The 18,762-nt window shown below is 41.5% G+C and overlaps 2 protein-coding genes across 3 annotated transcripts; both read left to right on the top strand.

Annotated features, from left to right (window-relative positions):
- Nucleotides 1-7,088: 7,088 nt before the first annotated feature.
- Nucleotides 7,089-11,221, top strand: LOC103638296 (uncharacterized). Of its 2 annotated transcripts, none has more exons than XM_035962523.1 (5): nt 7,089-7,243; nt 7,358-7,415; nt 7,528-10,031; nt 10,107-10,194; nt 10,266-11,221. In XM_035962523.1, the coding sequence occupies exons 3-5, from the start codon at nt 9,892-9,894 to the stop codon at nt 11,058-11,060; spliced, it is 1,023 nt and encodes a 340-aa protein (XP_035818416.1). In that variant the 5' UTR covers nt 7,089-7,243; nt 7,358-7,415; nt 7,528-9,891; the 3' UTR covers nt 11,061-11,221. The 2 variants fall into 2 exon arrangements, 1 of the variants encoding a protein (XP_035818416.1); XR_004852611.1 differs by having other exon boundaries at nt 7,093-7,243.
- Nucleotides 11,222-13,228: 2,007 nt separating this feature from the next.
- Nucleotides 13,229-18,136, top strand: LOC103638295 (uncharacterized). Its single transcript, XM_008661247.2, has 8 exons — nt 13,229-13,277; nt 13,950-14,152; nt 14,271-14,520; nt 14,734-14,882; nt 15,134-15,346; nt 16,661-16,753; nt 16,845-16,949; nt 17,777-18,136. Exons 1-8 carry the CDS (start codon nt 13,229-13,231, stop codon nt 18,134-18,136), a joined length of 1,422 nt encoding a protein of 473 aa, XP_008659469.1.
- The last annotated feature ends 626 nt before the right edge of the window (nt 18,137-18,762 follow it).

The following is an 18,762-nucleotide window of genomic DNA, read 5'->3' as shown; positions in this document are numbered from 1 at the left end:
TTCTCATCCCTCCCTTACTCCGTGCTTCTTTGTGAACTTCAAGTGTAAGGGCGAGAGGCTCCAAAGTGTGGAGATTCCTCGCAAACGGGATATAGTAAAGCAAGCAAAATACCGTGGTATTCAAGTGGGTCTTTGGACCGCTTGAGAGGGGTTGAGTGCAACCCTTGTCCGTTGGGATGCCACAACGTGGAGTAGGCAAGCGTTGGTCTTGGCCGAACAACGGGATAAACCACTGTGCCATCTCTGTGATTGATCTCTTGTGGTTATTGTGTTTTGTTGAGACTCCTCTCTAGACACTTGGCATTATTGTGCTAACGCTTAATCAAGTTTTTGTGGATTAAGTTTCAAGTTTCACAGGATCACCTATTCACCCCCCCTCTAGGTGCTCTCAAGATGGCGAGAGTAGCGTGTACCCTCCGTGGCAAGAGGCTGGACGGTGGTGTATCTGTGCTCTCGGTTGGCGTGAACCCATTCTGGTCTTGAGAAACCCTGTGGCGAGTTTACATATGCAAGGGTTAAGTGCTACATATGTCGTGTGGTTGGAGATCCCCAGCTGGGTATTAATCGATTCAGATCGTCGTTACTTCTCGGACATGAACACTTGGTCACTGACTTACACGTAGCAATCCAGTGAACTGAAGGGATGATAAAAGACAGCTAGTGTAGGCCAAGTGCTTGTTCTAGGATAGAAAGAATTCTAGATGCAGGTAACTACTTAACCTGATAAGAAAAATGGATTTTTAAGGATCCACTCATAGTAAGTTTTTCTGCAAAAAAAGTCCTAGGATCTTGATAAGCTTTACCTTGACTCCAAAAGCCAGCATATCCTTGAGAGTCTTTTTCCTTAGACGGGTAAGCTTGTGAAAGTACACTTCGTACTCAGGGTTTTCGAACCCATGTTGTTGCAGGTACTAGATTTGTGCTGCTGTGGATGGTGTTAAACGCTAGTAGGCACGACCTTCTTATAGGTTAAAGTAGCTCTTCTATACTTCTTATTGAGGATTGTCATTGAGCTAGCATATATTTCAAACTTATAATGATGTAATCGAAGGTGAGTGGCACGTGTGACCACTTCGTTTGGACGACGGGCCTAGTGAGAGATACATGGTTTGCCCTTCGATAGCAGTCTTTCTTTTGCCGTTTTGTTTTGAACTCGGAGATGGACCCTCTGGAGATCATGTGGATTACTCCCCTCAAGGTTTGATCGGCAAAGTCTTCTTGCTTTGGTAGTGGTGGGGGTGGTAGGGTTGGTTTGGATGCTAGGATGATGGTGGCAGCGCTAGGATTTCTTGGTGTTGAAGGCGTTGTTGATGTGGAAAAAGGATGGGTTTTGCTACTAGGGGTAATAGTGGTGTTCATTTTGAAATTGATGCTGGTTGTATTGATGGGGTAGATAGGTATGAGCGATGTTGGGGGTATGCTTCGTCGCCGAAGGTCCTGCAGGAAGAAACACCTTCGACAAAACCTGTTTATACGTGATACCGAAGCTACCACTCATGAAGCTTCGATATTATAACGTATCCGAAGACGAAGGATCGAACCGACTTAAAGATGGAATGACTTTTTAGTCCATAAGGGTCTGAGTCATAATTGTAATCTTTTGTAAGGGGTATGATTGTAATTTCTTACAGGATATGTCCTGTGCCTATAAATAGTGAACAGTACTCCTTTACTGTTCACGCAATTTCGTAATTGTTGACACATTACTCTGGAATTATTGTTTCCTGCCAAAGCGAAGGTACAAACGTACTTAAATATTATGTTTTAATATTTTAGTTCACATTATAAAATGAGTGAATAATGTTATTTATTCTTGATGTTTTTATAATGTTTTATACCTTTTATTTCATTTCACATTGTTTTATCTTTGATCACGAAAGTGTGATCTTCGTGATATATTATTCATAACCTTCGTCCGAAGCTCATTAAATCCTTGAGGAAATAATGCTTCAGCGGACGAAGGGCTTTAACATTTAACATTCTATGTTGCCTTGTTCTTAATTCGAAGCATTTGAGAACAAGTCCCCAACATTGGCGCCCACCTCCGATGAACTCACTTCCACTTTTTGAGCTGATGGCTTCGTTCAAGAACCAAGCTGGAGCTGCTTCGGCTCCGAAGCTGATCCTCCCGATAACAGGCGGTTCATGCTCAGAGCCGGCTAACAAGAAACAGAAGAAGGAGGCACAGAGAAGAGTACAACATGTAGGGGTACAAGGACCCTTCATCAAGTCAAGATGGTCTCACATCCGAGGATCTTCAGCTCAAGGATTACCCACACAATGATGCTATGGTTATCTCTTGTGTGATCAAAGGATTTCTGGTCCACAATGTTTTGGTTGATACAGGCAGTGCAGCGGATATTATATTTGCTAAGGCCTTCAGATAAATGCAAGAGCCCGAAGACAAGATTCATGATGCTACGCACCCTCTTTGTGGCTTCGGAGGAAGACAAATTGTAGCGCTTGGTAAGATTACCATGCCAGTGACCTTCGGATTCGTCAACAATACAAGGACTGAGCAAGTTGTGTTTGACATTGTCGACATGGAGTATCCTTACAATGCTATCATTGGTCGCAGAACACTCAATGCTTTCGAAGCAATTCTTCATCCAGCATATCTTTGCATGAAGATACCTTCGGATCAGGGACCTATTGCTATTCATGGGAGTCAGGAAGCTGCCAGAAAGGCCGAGGGAAATTGGACTGATTCAAAGGCAATCCACAATATAGATGAAGCCGAAGCTTGTGAGCAGTACAAGTACAGAAGGGAGAAGGTTGCTTCGGCCGATCAGCCGAAACCCATGCTTTTATGCGAAGATATCGCAGAGCAGAAGGTGCTGCTGGGATCTCAATTGTCTGAGGAACAGGAGAAAACCCTGATAAGGTTTCTCTTCAAAAACAAAGATGTCTTTGCATGGTCGGCTAACGATCTCTGTGGCGTCAACAGGGATGTTATTGAACACTCGCTCAATGTTGATCCATCCTTCAGACCTAGAAAGCAGAGGCTTCGGAAGATGTCTGACAAGGCCGAAGGTGCTCGAAATGAAGTAAAAAGACTCCTCAGTGCCGGAGTCATTAGATAAGTGAAGTATCCAGAATGGCTGGCTAACACTGTTATGGTAAAAAAGGCCAATGGCAAATGGAGGATGTGTATTGATTTTACTGATCTCAACAAGGCTTGTATGAAGGATGAGTTTACATTGCCAAGGATAGATTCCCTAGTTGATGCAGCAGCTTCATCAGAACTTATGAGTCTGTTGGATTGTTATTCAGGCTATTATCAAATTTGGATGAAGAAGGAGGATGAGCCAAAAACCAGCTTCATAACCCCTAGCGGAACATATTGTTACCTTTGGATGCCTGAGGGGCTCAAGAATGCTGGAGGAAGCTTCAGCAGAATGACAGCAAAGGTTCTTCATTCTCAGATAGGCAGAAATGTGCTAACTTATGTTGATGATATCATTGTAAAAAGCACGAAGCAAGATCACATTGCTGATCTGCAGGAGACTTTCGCTAATTTTAGACAGGCTGGTCTAAAACTGAATCCAGAAAAGTGTGTTTTCGGAGTAAAGAAGGGGAAATTCCTTGGCTGCCTAGTTTCAACAAAAGGGATTGAGGCAATCCAAATAAAATCGAAGCTATCCTTCGAATGGAACCACCAAGCACAAAGAAGGGGGCTCAACGATTGACAGGAAGACTGGCATCTCTCAACAGATTCATATCTAGATCAGCAGAGAGAAATTTACCATTCTTCAAAGTGCTGAAGTCAGCCGAAGTTTTTCAATGGGGACCAGTTCAGCAGAGAGCCTTCGAAGAGCTGAAGCAATATTTGATAGACCTAACGACGTTAACTCCACCAACGCCAGAGGCTCCTCTGTTGTTATATGTAGCAGCTTCGCACTCAGCGGTAAGTGCGGCACTTGTCCAAGAAAAGCTTGAAGGGCAATGAAAGGATCACGATGCCCAAGAGGGGGGTGAATTGGGCTTTTCTAAAAATCAACACTAATTAAAACCTAAGCAAGAGCTAAGCAAGAGCTGAGCCCAACTTCACCCCAACAACTAGCACTAAGAATATAATACTAGAAATGCAACAAAGCTAAGATAATACTTCAAATACTTGCTAAACAAATACACAATGTAAAGTGCTTGAATTAAGTGCGGAATGTAAAGCAAAGTTTAGAAGACTCCTCCAATTTTTCCCGAGGTATCGAAGAGTCGGCACTCTCCACTAGTCCTCGTTGGAGCACCCGCGCAAGGGTATCGCTCCCCCTTGGTCCTCGCAAGAACCAAGTGCTCACTACGAGATGATCCTTTGCCACTCCGGCGCGGTGGATCCCTCGAGACCGCTTACAAACTTGAGTCGGGTCACCAACAAGATCTTCACGGTGATCACCGAGCTCCCAACGCCACCAAGCCGTCTAGGTGATGCCGATCACCAAGAGTAACAAGCCGTAGACTTTCGCTTGACCAAGAGAAGCCTAATGCAAGTGGTGTGTGCTCTAGGTGGCTCTCACTAGCGCTAATGAGGAACAAACGCGGATTATGATTCTCTAATCTCCTCACTAGGCTTTTGGTGCTTGCAATGCTCTAGCAATGTGCTGGAATAAATGTGGAGTGCAAGGCATTGAATATGGTGGGTGGAGGGGGTATAAATAGCCCTCACCCACCAACTAGTCGTTACAGGCATTTCACTGCGCGATGGCGCACCGGACAGTCCGGTGCGCCACCGGTGCGCCAACGGTCGTTTCCAACGGCTAGTGCTGACAGGTAGCCGTTGGACTCATGGCGCACCAGACAGTGAACAGTCCATTGTCCAGTGCACACCGGACAGTCCGGTGCGGTGTCCGGTGTGCCACTAAAATTCAACTCTGAAAGCTGCGCTCTCGGGTTTCTGCGGAGGGGAAAGCCTCTGCCGTGGACCAGCCTGGCCCCACCTGGCAGAGGGTGCACCGGATAGTCCGGTGCACACCGGACAGTCCGGTGCCCCAAAGCCAGAAACACTAACTCTTGTTTTTGAGCTGATTTTCAAATCAGTTTTCGCTCTAACTTGTGTGTGAGTTCTAGAGTGACACCTAGCACTGTATATGAGTGTGATTGTGCACCAACACTACACTAGAACTCTCTTGGTCAAACTACTCATCGACAACCCCTCTTTATAGTACGACTAAAAGAGAATAAAAGACCTAACTAAAATGCGAGTGTCCACATCTCCTTGACACTCGGACTCCGTAGACCTTCACCTTTTGTTTCGTCGTTTTAGCCGTCGCTTCGAGTTCTTATCTTCGGGATTGTTTTCATCATTGTAGTACTTCTACCTGTCATGCGACCTAACTTACCATTTGTCTCTGCAAAACACACGTTAGTCACATTTAATATTACGTTGTCATTAATCACTAAAACCAACCAGGGGCCTAGATGCTTTCAATCTCCCCCTTTTTGGTGATTGATGACAACCCTACAAGTTTTGTGAGAGTAGTTTGTTTTGAAGTTTCTGTCAATAGAAAGAATGGTTAGTTATACTCTGTAATCTTTGACAGAAAGAACGTGTACCATAATAATAAGAGTGAGCTTATACACATCATCAGATTCTTGTTCATACAAGAGTGAAGTTAAATTAATGAAACAAGAACTAGAGGACTAGTGATAAAATATAAGGTGAAAACATAATACACACAGTCAATCATAAGCAATGAGAGTATATGACGAGTTTGTGAGCCAAAAACATCAAGCTAGTACAGAGAGTAGCAAGCACATATATTACATCAACATGACTCTCTACTAACTCTCTAACACATATATTACATCAACATGACTCTCTACTAACTCTCTAACTCCCCCTAGCTCTCACAACTCATATCTCTCCCCCTTTGGCGTCAAACACCAAAAGGGACCTGAACCTAAACATCTGAAGCAGGAGGAGGCGGTGGGGGCGCATCCGGTCGTGGTCGAGGCAGCAGAGCGAACGTCGGCGGAGGGTCAGAGTAAGGCTCGGATCCAGGATCTGCGGTAGAAGCTGGAGCTGGTACTGACTCGGACTGAGGCCGCGCTGCAGGAGCTACCGGAACAGAAGCGGAGACAGATACTGCCACAGCGGTAGTGGTAACAGCAGATGCTGGTGGCACTGGCGGCTGCGGGCAGACAGAGCTGAGAACCGGAGAGGTGAACGCCAAAGTGACCGGCCGGAGCGGAGAGGTACCAACAGGGGGTCCTGACAAAATCGATGGCACCACTGGAGCGTGAAGCGGAGGAGGTGGAGCAGACTGAACCGGAGGTACTGAGATACCAGAATCACTACAACACATGTAGCCTTTTATGACGAATACCCCATGACAATGAAAGTTTTTGTCATTGGCTAATTTGTTTTATGACGTTTTTTTTGTGGCAAGACAACTTTATGATGAATTTATGCAAGCGTCACTAATAGCATTGAGAAATCGTCACAACACTAGTCAATCGTCGTATCGTAACAAACATCTTGTTGTCATAAGATACTAGAAGTAAACATCATAACTATATGACAATTCTATATCATCATAAATATTACAAATAATTAATGGTTTAAAATATCCGTTGTAGTTATTAATAAAAATCAATATATATGTTGAAAATTGGCTATAATTTTTAACCGGCGATCATACTATGCTACAAAATCGAGGAAAAATTCTCTAAAAAAATCAAAACGTTTAAATGAGAATAAAACGTACAAAAAAAACATCCATGATTTAAGGATTCGAACTCCCAACGTCTTGGGCAGAAAAACTTGCTCTTACCACTTCACTAACCAAGGACTTCTGATAGGTATGGACATCATATTACTATACGTGCATTACGGGTATTAGTTACATCCTCCAAACAAAATCTGTCTGTTCTGGGTGTTCATTCGACACCACGCCATTATCTTGGCGAGATCTACATCATCGTTGTTGGCTGAGATTCCTCCTCCACGCAGGTACGTAGGTCTAGTGCTCGTCGTCACATCACACACCGCTGGAGGGCCTGTTGTGCAGCCGCCGGCCGAGCCCTGGGCGCTCCCACAAGGGACTGGGGTGGCCTGCTGTGCAGCCGCCGCCAGAGCCGTGGGTGCTACCACAAGGGACTGGGGTGGCTTGTTGTGCAGCCGCCACCGGAGTAGGTAGCCCGCAGGGAACGTCAATGATTGATCTGATTTGCCCGTGCTGCAGTCTACCAGTGCTACCAGATTTCATCCTCGGCATCGACGTACATCACCAGTTTGCTGCCCCCGGTGAGGATTACTTTAACAATGTAGATCTATTTTATATGAAATAGGTACTACAATTAACAATATGGTGGAGTGGTTAAGGATATATGAGATAATGATGTTTGTTGTTCTATGTAGTCAGTGTATTCAAGGTGGTTGGATTCGGTAGATAGAAAAGGCATATTGTTTGATAGTGGTAAGTGGTGGCATAACAATAATACAATTATAATTTACAAAGTTTTTCACTTCTATTACCTTGCTGCAACATTGATTTGTTTTTGGCACTAAAATAATTTTGCCATCCATAGATGGACAGATCATGGATCAATGCAACACTATTCAGCAAGCCACACCTGGAAGGAGTTAGTGAGTTCATGCAGCTTGTAACAGAGCGATTTAATGTGAATGAAGAAATACTTTGTCCATGCCGCAAGTGTTTGAATCGTCTTAGTGGACATAGAGGACAGGTGGAGGACCACTTATATCTTCATGGGATGGCTAGTACATACACTAGGTGGATGTATCATGGAGAAGCCATGGATGACATAATTAATGAAAATGGTGACCAGCAGGATGAACATGTGAGTTTCAATGAAGATGCTGGTATGAATCAAGATGAAGATCTTGGTGATAGGATTAATGGTATGGTAGAGGAGTTATACACAGCCGAAGATGAAGATAAAAGGAAATCTATGTTTGGAGATATACTAGAGGAGATGAAACAAGAACTTTATCCTAGTGCAACTTATACAAGATTTTCGTTTGTGGTGAAGTTGCTTCATATTAAGTCGTTTTATCGTATCAGCAATGTTGGCTTCACTGCAGTACTGAAGTTGTTGACATCAGCATTTCCTAATTGCTCCCTTCCTTCATCTTTTGGAGATGCAAATAAACTTATTCGTGCACTGGGACTTGGGTATGTTTCAATCCATGTGTGCCTAAATAACTGTGTTTTGTTTCGGAAGAACTATGCAAAGCACGATCAATGTCCAATTTGCGGTGAATCAAGATGGAAAGATACAAATAGACGGATTCCTCAGAAGGTACTGCGCCATTTTCCTTTGATCCCTAGGCTAAAGAGAATGTTTGCTTCCAAAGAAATAGCAAAACAGGCACAATGGCATAAGTTCAAGAGGAAACATGTGGAGAATGAGCTTAGTCATCCAGCTGATGGGGAGGCATGGAAAGATTTTGATAGAAAATACGGCTGGTTTGCAGAAGATGCAAGGAACATTAGGCTTGGGCTCGCTAGTGATGGTTTCAATCCTTTTGGAAAAATGAGCTCATCATATAGCATGTGGCCAGTATTTCTTATACCGTACAACTTTCCTCCATGGGAATGTATGGAACAATCCAACTTCATTATGGGTCTACTCATTCCTGGCCCAGAATGCCCAGGAAAGGATTTTGATGTCTTTATGGAACCACTTATTGAAGAGTTGTTGGAGCTTTGGAAAGGTGTCACTACTTGGGATGCATTGAGTGGAAACAATTTTGAACTACATTCTGCAGTTATATGGTGCATTCACGACTATCCAGCTCTGAGCACATTATCAGGTCGGGTCACAAAAGGCTATTACGCTTGTGTGCATTGTGACAAAAATCCTTGCTCCAAAAGAATAAGGAACAAGATATGCTATGTTTATCATCGACGTTTCCTTCCAAAAGATCATCTTTGGAGGAGAAATAAAACTTTTGATGGTCATAGTGAACAACGTGAGAAGCCAGAGGAATTTAGCATAGATGAGTTGCTCCAACAATTGGAGAGGGTAAAAGATGTAAGACCAGGAAAACATACTAAAAGCAAAAAGAGAAAGAGGGAAATAGAAGGTCAATGTTGGAAGCGAAGATCATGTCTATGGGATTTGCCATATTGGTCAAGTTTGAAGTTGCGCCACAATCTTGATGTAATGCACATTGAAAAAAATATATGTGAGTACTTTCTTGGTACATTTCTTGACATTGTTGGAAAGACAAAGGACACCATTAATGCTAGGCTTGATTTGGAGGACATGGGCATAAGGAAACATTTACACTTAAAGCATAATGGGGACTCATACAGTGTTCCGCATGCACCATACACAATGAATAAAACACAGAAGGTTGCTTTTTGTGACTTTTTGAGAAGTGTGAAATTCCCTGATGGCTATGTTTCTAACTTAGCAACATGTTTTAGTACTGATGGATGCAACCTCCAAGCATTGAAAACTCATGATTGTCATATCCTTCTTCAAAGAATTTTACCTGTTGCTATTAGAGGAATCATGAATAAGGACATATATGAAGCACTTGCTGAATTAGGTATTTTCTTTCAGCAGTTATGTGCTAAGACATTGAAGTTGGATGTTTTACAAAGAATGAAAGTTGAAATCCCAATCATTTTGTGCAAACTTGAGAAAATATTTCCTCCTTCTTTCTTTGATGTGATGCTGCACTTGGCTATTCATTTACCTGACGAGGCAATCCTAAGAGGACCAGTACAATATGGGTGGATGTATCCAGTGGAAAGAAGGTTGTGTACGTTGAAATGTTTTGTAAGAAATATGGCTAGACCTGAAGGATCCATTGCAGAAGCATATGTTGCTAATGAGTGCTTGACAGCTTGCTCAAGGTACTTCGATGATGTTGACACATGACACAATCGGGAGGGTAGGAACAAAGAGCGTGTTGATATGAGAAGAGGTAGATTTTATGTTTTTCAGCATGGAGTTGAACTTCTTGGAGCGCCAAGAATTACATACCTTGAAGATGATTACAATAAGATGGTTTGGTATGTTCTAAACAATTGTTCAGAAGTGGAGCCATATATAAAGTACGCATTTCCTTATACACTTGTCATTGTTTTTATATGAATTGCTATTCTTGTCTCTAATATATACCATATCAGGATGTACAAGGAAGAGTTAGAGAATGAAGGGACTATTGATGTTGAAAAAACCATTGAGAAGCAATTTTCCTCATGGTTTAAGAAGCATGTGAGTTTCAAGTTCATATCATCAACATCAGTAATTGGACTTGTTTTCACCATGTACTTTTATGTCTTTAGATTGCAAGATTGCGATTTGTTGAGGGAGAAGGCATTGATGACGACCTATATGCATTGGCATGTGAACCGGATTTGCGAGTTCGAATTTTTTCTGCATGTCTTGTTGATGGTGTCCGGTACCACACCGTTGACCGTGAGAGAAATAGAAGAACCCAAAACAGTGGAGTCATGGTTGAGGGCACTCATAATAATGAATGCATTGATTTTTATGGCTGCTTAAAAGAAATAATTGAGTTGCAGTATAACTCAGATTTGATGGAGCATCGGACAGTTGTTCTATTCCAGTGTGATTGGTTTGACACTCATAGCAAGAAAGTTAATATGAAATGTGATGGATATTTTAGAAGCATCAACCACAGTAGTCGCTGGTACAAAAATGATGCTTTTATTTTAGCAGCACAAGCAACTAAGGTATTTTATTTGCAAGACATCAAGAATGCTGGAAGCTGGAAGATTGTTCAAAAATTTACACATAGGCACTTGTGGAGTGTGGCTGAAAACGACATTGATGAAATACCTAGTGCCTCAGGACTGTCATACCAAGATGATACATGTGTAGGTTTTGAAGTGCAAGTTAATGAAGGAGATACGGAGATGATTGAACATCAGGATGCTGACGGTTCTGTTAATGTCAGTGTAAGTGTGGTTGATGAATTTCGGGTGCAACGACAAGAGGAAGTGCAAGAGGATGGGACAAGCGACGATGAAGATGAAACTGGATGGCAATATGCTAGTGATAATGAAGAATCAACAACTCTTGTCAATGATAATGATGATTTCAGCGATAACGAGTAGCATATTTTTGTTTGATTTTTAAGAAGTGAACTCGCTACTGTTATTTGTGAGAAGTGAACTCTATGTTGTTCTGTGTTTGATTTTTAAGAAGTGAACTCGCTACTGTAATTTGTTTGATTTTTTAATAACTGAACTCGCTACTGTTATTTGTTTGATTTTTTTAATAACTGAACTCGCTACTGTCACTGTCAGTTTTAATACAACAAGTATTTCAGTCAAATTGTGAGAAGTGAACTCTATGTTGATTTGTAAGCTTCAATTCAGCATCAGTTCACAATCTCCAATTCCACTCCACGCATTACTGCTTTCACTTTATGGTCTAAACAATCTGGGTACTAGTTTCTGCAATTGAACCTTGCTGGATACTTGTTTCTGCAAATGAAGCTTGCTGGGCAAATGAATATTGCTGGGTAAGAAGAGTCAAAGCAAATAACTATAAGGCATTAAGATGTATACAACACCTTGCAGCTCCACATCCTCCTTTGATTACATACAGCTTTTCACTCAGCGCTGTTATGTAAGACTAATAAGCCACTGGACAATATCTGGATGTTTGTCTTGAAACTAAAATATTATTGGTTTCTGGTAGTCATCTTTATTACCTGATAGAACAGAACCAGTGCAATGCAGAGCTTCATCTGTCCCTGAAGCAATTCTTGTGCAACATATCCAAATACTCAGGCACATGATTGCGGCAGCTCAACTTCCTCAACTCATCGGCAGATAATTGCATCTGTCTAATAGCGTCTAAAAGACCATCCCAAACTCGATTATATCTCTGCGCCTACAACCAAATGAATAATGAGATTCAATATCACATTATAGTATTGACTGCTACTATAATAACACATTATGTTATTTACAGTAAAACGTACCGGATTATGTTATCTACTAGAGCCATAATCAATGTTGCTCGTGTCGACGATGCCTGTGCGCCTACTCCCATCTGCAGCTTCTGCGACATCTTTGCGTGTGTCGGCCCTAGCAGGTCCAGATCCGATAGGAATGGATCTTGGAGATTTCTCCATGGCCGCGCGGAAGGAACCTACGACGAGCTGCTCAAGATTTACGGCTACACGGCCGACCACCAGGGAGAGGAGCGCCAGTGAAGAGAAAGGGGCACTCGCGAGGATACCTTGGAGCGCCTGGAGGGAGAGCGCCGGGGCAGACGAGCGCAGACGAGGGTGGAGACGAGCTCCTGCACGGGCGCAGACGAGCGCATACGAGCTCCTGCACGGGCGTGGAGAGCGCTCGGGAGGGAGAGCGCCGGGGAAGACCGTCGGGGAGCCCAGACGAGCTCGACGAGCGCCGGGCAGAGAGAGCAGTCGAGCGCTGGGGAAGACGGCGCAGACAGTCGACTGTGGATCCGTTCTAAGAAACGGACTGCCGTAACTGACGAGAAGCTTTAGCCAGTAAACAAAAGTGTGTCAGATTTAACGGACGACAAGGACGTCCACTATTTTAGCGAAACATTTACAGGTCATTGCTGGATGCCTTGCGAACGACGAGAAACGCTATATTTAAGGTAAAGGACGCTTTGGCGTCTCTCGCTGGAGACAGCCTTAGAACACACACATTTCAGAACTTTTAGAAGTGAACTCATTTTTATTTATGTGCTTGTGAACACCTTATGTGCAACTCAGATTTCAGAACACATTTTTGTGCAACTCGGATTTTCAGAACACGTGTGTGCATCACAGAATTCACATTTCATAATATATTTCAGACAGTTTATTAAATATAAGTCTACAATTTAATAATTGTTAAATAGCCTCTAAATTTTTATGCCCGCCAAATAATCACACCAAATCAGCCACCCCGCCACCAAATTCTAGCGTAATCTATATACACCATCGCCTTTAACTCTAAACCTAAAATAAATTCTACAACCAACCGCATCCACCACGCCATCCGTCCACCTCGCCGCCGCATCCACCGCCCCATCCTCGTCGCCACAGCCCCATCGTCCACCTCACTGCTGCATCCACCGCCTCCAACCGCATCCACCGCGCCATCCGTCCACCTCGCCGCCGCATCCACCGCCCCATCCTCGTCGCCACAGCCCCATCCGTCCACCTCCTCGTCGTCGCCCCATCCGTCCACCTCCTCGTCGTCGCCCCATCCACCGTCATTGTCGATCCGCTCTTCGCTGCCTGGCCGAGATTAAGATGCCCCCTGGAAGGATGGTTGGAGAAACAACACGCACAGACCTTGGTGGTGGTAAGTGACAAAAATTTCATACATAGATATTGCTTGCGTCGCCCAGCAAGGACCGGTACTGCCGTCGCACAGTAAGGGCTGCCCCTGCAGTCCTTCATTGCTGCACCGCCCTTCCCTAGTTGTCGTGTTTTCCCCTAGCTGCACCACCCTCCTAGCTTGCCCAGACCTTTTAGTTGCTGCGTCGTCATGGCAATTCAAGGCACATGCATCTTTCATGGCTAATAACTAGAGGCTTAGCCAATTCATGTCAATCAGCTTTGCTCCTTGTTTTTTGTGTGAAAATAAATTGAAATCAATTAGTGATACTGTATTCTAACTTGAAAATTATGTAAGATATAGACGATTTTTGCTATTGTAGAAAACCATATGGCATACATAGCCATTTGTTGCATATATAAGATATAGATGTTTGATGCTACTATAGAAAATCACATGGCTTGGCTGGTTTAGATCTTAGTCACTTGCTGCAATTAGTTCATCAGCAATGGAAATGTGGTTTCATATACTTTTCTGGCTAAGGCGACGTTTAGATTCATTGAGTTAATTATTTGTTGCATTAAAATTAAAGCTAGTTGTTCAATAGGTAGGTCAGCGTATACAAATTACATGTTTTAGGGAATGGTTAATAGGAGAACACTCATATTTTGTCTATTTTTAATGTTTGTTCAGATGTGCCAATTACTGACTATGAAAAAGAGAGGGCTCTAAATGTGATGAGGAACAACAACATGTTGAGAAGCCTTGGTATAACTGGATTAACATCACTTATTCGATCAAGTAAAACAAGGAAGAACTCTATCGCTCATGATGACTTTGTTTCATTGTATGAACCGGATCATAATGAAGACAATGATCATCATGTGGCTGATCAGGTGCTTATATTTCTTCTTGTAGTCCTTTATTGTTATTAGTTTATTACTTATTTGTGCTCAACGTGCAATAAGATCAATTTGGGTTTAATTCTTGTATCATGCATATAAGGCCATGCAGGATGTACCTTTAAACTGTCAAAGAAGGAACACCAACATGTCTACTGTTTCTGGAGGAACAAAAGGATCCAAGAGAGTGCTAGCACCTAATGCAGAAGACCAAGTTCGTAGAGTAACTAGACAGAAGACAAAGGAAATATCTTCAGCTGATAAAGATCTTCATGGTTCGACTACAAATACAGAAGAGCATGCATTGATTTCTGCCAATTGTTCTACACAACATGATGACGAGATTCAGATTTGTGATGAAGGCAAGAAAACAATGATCCATACTGCAACAAATATGTTCTACAAATTAGCATTAAACTGATTATAATCTGCACTAATTTTGTGAAAATGTTCATTATTTTTAGGTCAAGCAGAGGTCATGACAGATAAATGGATAAGGGGAAAAAGTATGGGCAGACAATTGGAACGGATAAGTCGAGGCTTAAACACTAAGATCCCATTGGTCATCACTGAAGGGAAGAGACGTCCAGAGGTTCCTATGCAAGCTGCAATGCTTGCATCGGAAGGAGGAATTGCAATTAGGCAACATATGCCGATCCTGACACACTGGAAGGAATACAAGAATGACAAGTCCTATTTGGAAGACTTCGTCGGAAGAATTGGTGTAAGTAAATAGTATTCCTTCCTACAACATAAAATGAATAGGGTGGTAGGGCCTATGTCCTATATTGCCAATTTATTAGCATATAGTTAGCAGGTGCACGTACTTTATTTCATACATTGCTAAAAGAACTATGGCTGAAAGAATTGCATATGTTTCCTCTATTCGAAATGACACCTTACCTTACAAATTGTTCTATCCAATTTCATTAGACACTATGAACCTCTCTATTCTAATGTGCATGCTTTTACTAGGGTCAATTTGCCGTAGACACCAAAAACAAAGATGTCAGATATGCATGTGCTGATTTGATGAGGTGTAATCAGCGACAAATGAGATATAAGCTCAAAAAGGCTTACTTTAATGGTGTGGCAGCAGACAAAGTGAGAACAACATCACCGTTGAGTACTATGACAGATGAGCAATGGATGCAACTAGTGAATATGTGGTCTACCCCAAAGCACAAGGTATAGAGTTACTAGTTGCAATGGATGCAACAATTTGTGTTCTCTGCTTTTGAGGATAAACTGTTGGTTACTGTTGTTTTCTAAAAAAATACTGGTTTTATTAAGCATGCAAGAGTCTTATGCATCTTTAAGTTAAAAAGAGATAACTATCTGAAACACACACAAAATAAATAATATCAAAGCTTTTTTATTTGCTCTTTGAACACATAGTTGTATCCTTTACTAGTAACTTTCTCGCGCTCCGCGTGCATTTGAAATATTATCTATTAGTATGATTTGGAACAATCAAATTCATATAAAATAAAGAGTTGTGCTGCTATGTTTAAGTATGTTTATCTATAGTTATCTGTTGATCATCCAAAGATGGGTCTCAGCACTGTTTGCAAGCAAAGACTAGAGTGGCTCATATTTCAATTGGTTCAAGGTCTATGCTTATAACATTTATTTATGTCAGCACAAACATGATCTAATTTTTTTCTTTTATTGCAGCATAAAAGTAGGTGGACATTTTTTTTTAGTTTTATTGTAACATTTTATGGATAGGGCAGTGTGAACCATCAGCAAACTTCCATAACACCAACATCATTCATTTATTTTGGAGACTCTAAAATATTATGATAAAAATAAAATTTCTTTGATATTTATAGTTTTAGATTAGAGCTTAAAGCCATGGAAGCCCACTACCAGTTCAACGCAATTTGCTCAGGCATCTCAGCAGTAAAATCATCTCCCAAAGACACAAAGCTGCTATGTGGTTGTTGATTGAGCACATCAGCACATAAAGTAATGTGCAGATGGGACCTAGCATCCCTTTCCATGCACCCAGTTCACTTCACTACCAAGAAGCAACCAAAAACAGGACAAACATCCAAAGAAAATAGGGGAGGAGAACATGGAGAACTGTAGTAGGAGCATAGATTTTTCTACACCGTAACTAATGTAGGTGAGGTGGGGCGTAGGCAGGGTAGCGGCGCACCGACTGGACTGCCCGTCTAGGAGCTAGGGCCTGTAGGTGGGGATGGGCGCGGGGTAGAATTATGCTGGGTAGCGTCGTGCCGGCTGGACTGGCCGTCCACGGGCCAAGGACTTTTCGACCATGAGGGAACAGTGGTGCTGGTGATGCCTCATCGACAATGCCGCACAGTGGCTTCTCCTACATCATCATCTTCCCCAACTCCTCACCCTGATCGGCTGTTGAAAGAAACAGGCAGTAACATAGCTAGTATTCCAACAAAACATACCTTGTTGAAAGGAACATGTAGGAACATACTTTACTATATGTTTCTAATTTTACAAAAAAAAATGGTTTTATAGGACAAGTGTGTGAACAACAAAGTGATTCGTGGCAAAGTTCGGTTCCAGCAAAAGACAGGATCTCGGAGTTACATTGCACATATGCATGCCGTGGTAAATATACATATACAATGTGTGTTCAAGTATTCCTCACCTATCATTATGCTCTAAGCTTACATTTAGAAATTGTTTGCATGTATTTTAGAAGCAAGCCAAATATGGAGATGCACCACCAAGTGCAATTGATCTTTTTAAAGAGTGCCATTGTAGCAGCAAGACTGGTTTTGCTGAGCATGTAAAGGAAGCAATTGTAAGTGAATGCTCCCTTTTCAACTATAGTTTTATTTATTCATTTCAGATAATGTTGTTGTAGTGTTATTAATTGATTTCAAATAACCATATAAAATCATGCTTGCTCCATTTTCTGTATAACATTGTATATGTATGGAAGCCTCACTCTTGGACCATGCATACTGTTCTAGGTACTGTTCTATTCTGAATTAAGGAACTGTTCTGTTCCAAATCAAACATTTGTTCTGCTCTGGTCTGTTCTGGGTATATCTTATTAAGGAACTTTTATGTTCTATTCTCATCAAAATCTATTATGTTCATTTTTTCCATGTGTGTTGCTTTGTTGATCTGAATCAAACATCTCTCCATGTGTACTACTCTGAATCAGTTTAGTGTTCTGAATCAAAGTTTAAGTGACTATGTTGGCTCAGAATTGACAATGCTTTTTGATATGCTACTTGTATAATCGAGATGATATGCTACTTGTATAATAGAGAGCAACAGAATAACATAGATGACTTGTCTAATAGAGATGAAAATGCTACTTGTGCATTTTGATAGGTGAGGAACAATGCTACTTGTATAATAGAGATGACATGTATAATAGAGAACACTTCCCTGTATTGCTACTTCTATAATACAGAACACTAGAGTAATTCTACATGTAGGAACATGACTTGTATAGTAGAGATAACATATACTAGGTAGAAAACAATGCTACTTGAATAAAAGATATGATGTGCTACTTGTATAATAGAGATGACATATATTTTGATATGCTATTGCTTGTTTTGGTTTCATTTTATCCATACCTCTTGTCTTATTTTTAAACCTTCCCATTCATAGGACACAATGGAAGCACTTGTGGCTGAACCTGGAGTAGAAGGGAAAGAATCTAAGACCCCTACAGAAGCAGTTGCTCAAGTGTTGGCTTCATCAAAATTTCTTCAAAATATTGGTCTTGTACCTGCCACAAAGAAAAGCAGCAATGGTTCTGATCCTACACGTGTGGCAGAACTTGAGGCAGAACTTGAATCAGAGAAGCAAAACTCATTAGAGGTTAGAGCTCAGTTAAATGCCCTCAAGCAGAAGGTAGAAGAATCAGAAGAAGCAAGGGCTAAGGAGTTAGAAAAGATTAATGATCTACAAAAAGGAGCAGATGAGACCAATGCTCTCCTTCGTCGTCTCTTTAGCCTCAATAAGTAGTTGGTCGATTCATTTTTGTGTGGCCCTTTGCTACCGTATGGCCCTTATTTTGCTGTTCTTTTGGTACTATCCTTTGCAGCTAGTGTGATGAAAACATGATGACATTTTTGATTTTGCTATTTTATTTTGGTACTCTTATCGGCACACTACATGATGCTGGTGATGAAACACGATGCTTGTATTGACAATTTTGAAGGATTTGTTTATTGATAAATGATATCTACGATCATATGTTGCTAAGTATATGTGATGGTCATTGATTGTTTGTTTAATTACAATAGATTTTGTTTATAGTACATTGTGATTTGTGAAACAAATTGGCTGTTGCAACCCACCGCTGGTTCCAGCAGGGTGCTACAGTTTCTATGTCGGTTAACAGCTGTTGGCTACATAGTTAAAAATAAAAGGTCAAAAATAGGGTAAAATAAATTGGTTGCATTATTTCTACGCTAGGCTACCAGATTAAAAAATAAAAATGCAAAAAAATATGGTGAAACAAATTGGCTTACGGCTAAATATGTTATGACGAATAAAATTGTCATAATCATAGATGCCACGTAAGATTCTTGTCATGCCATGTCATTTGCATGTTTACTTTTATGACGTTTTCTATCCTACGTGGAAGC

The sequence above is a fragment of the Zea mays genome, chromosome 9, assembly GCF_902167145.1.
Source record: "Zea mays cultivar B73 chromosome 9, Zm-B73-REFERENCE-NAM-5.0, whole genome shotgun sequence".
NCBI classification, from domain to species: Eukaryota; Viridiplantae; Streptophyta; class Magnoliopsida; order Poales; family Poaceae; genus Zea; species Zea mays.
The sequence above is the reverse complement of the archived record's forward strand: the minus strand, read 5'-3'. Positions and strand labels throughout refer to the sequence as shown.

Bases quoted from the DNA above. Each gene is read 5' to 3' on its own strand.
- LOC103638296 (XM_035962523.1), top strand. From the start codon at position 9,892: ATGAGAAGAGGTAGATTTTATGTTTTTCAGCATGGAGTTGAACTTCTT. The intron at 10,032-10,106 runs GTACGCATTTCC...ATACCATATCAG, and splicing joins GAAGTGGAGCCATATATAAA to GATGTACAAGGAAGAGTTAG. The intron at 10,195-10,265 runs GTGAGTTTCAAG...TTATGTCTTTAG, and splicing joins CCTCATGGTTTAAGAAGCAT to ATTGCAAGATTGCGATTTGT.
- LOC103638295 (XM_008661247.2), top strand. From the start codon at position 13,229: ATGCCCCCTGGAAGGATGGTTGGAGAAACAACACGCACAGACCTTGGT. The intron at 14,521-14,733 runs GCAAGAAAACAA...TCATCACTGAAG, and splicing joins GATTCAGATTTGTGATGAAG to GGAAGAGACGTCCAGAGGTT. The intron at 16,950-17,776 runs GTAAGTGAATGC...TCCCATTCATAG, and splicing joins AGCATGTAAAGGAAGCAATT to GACACAATGGAAGCACTTGT.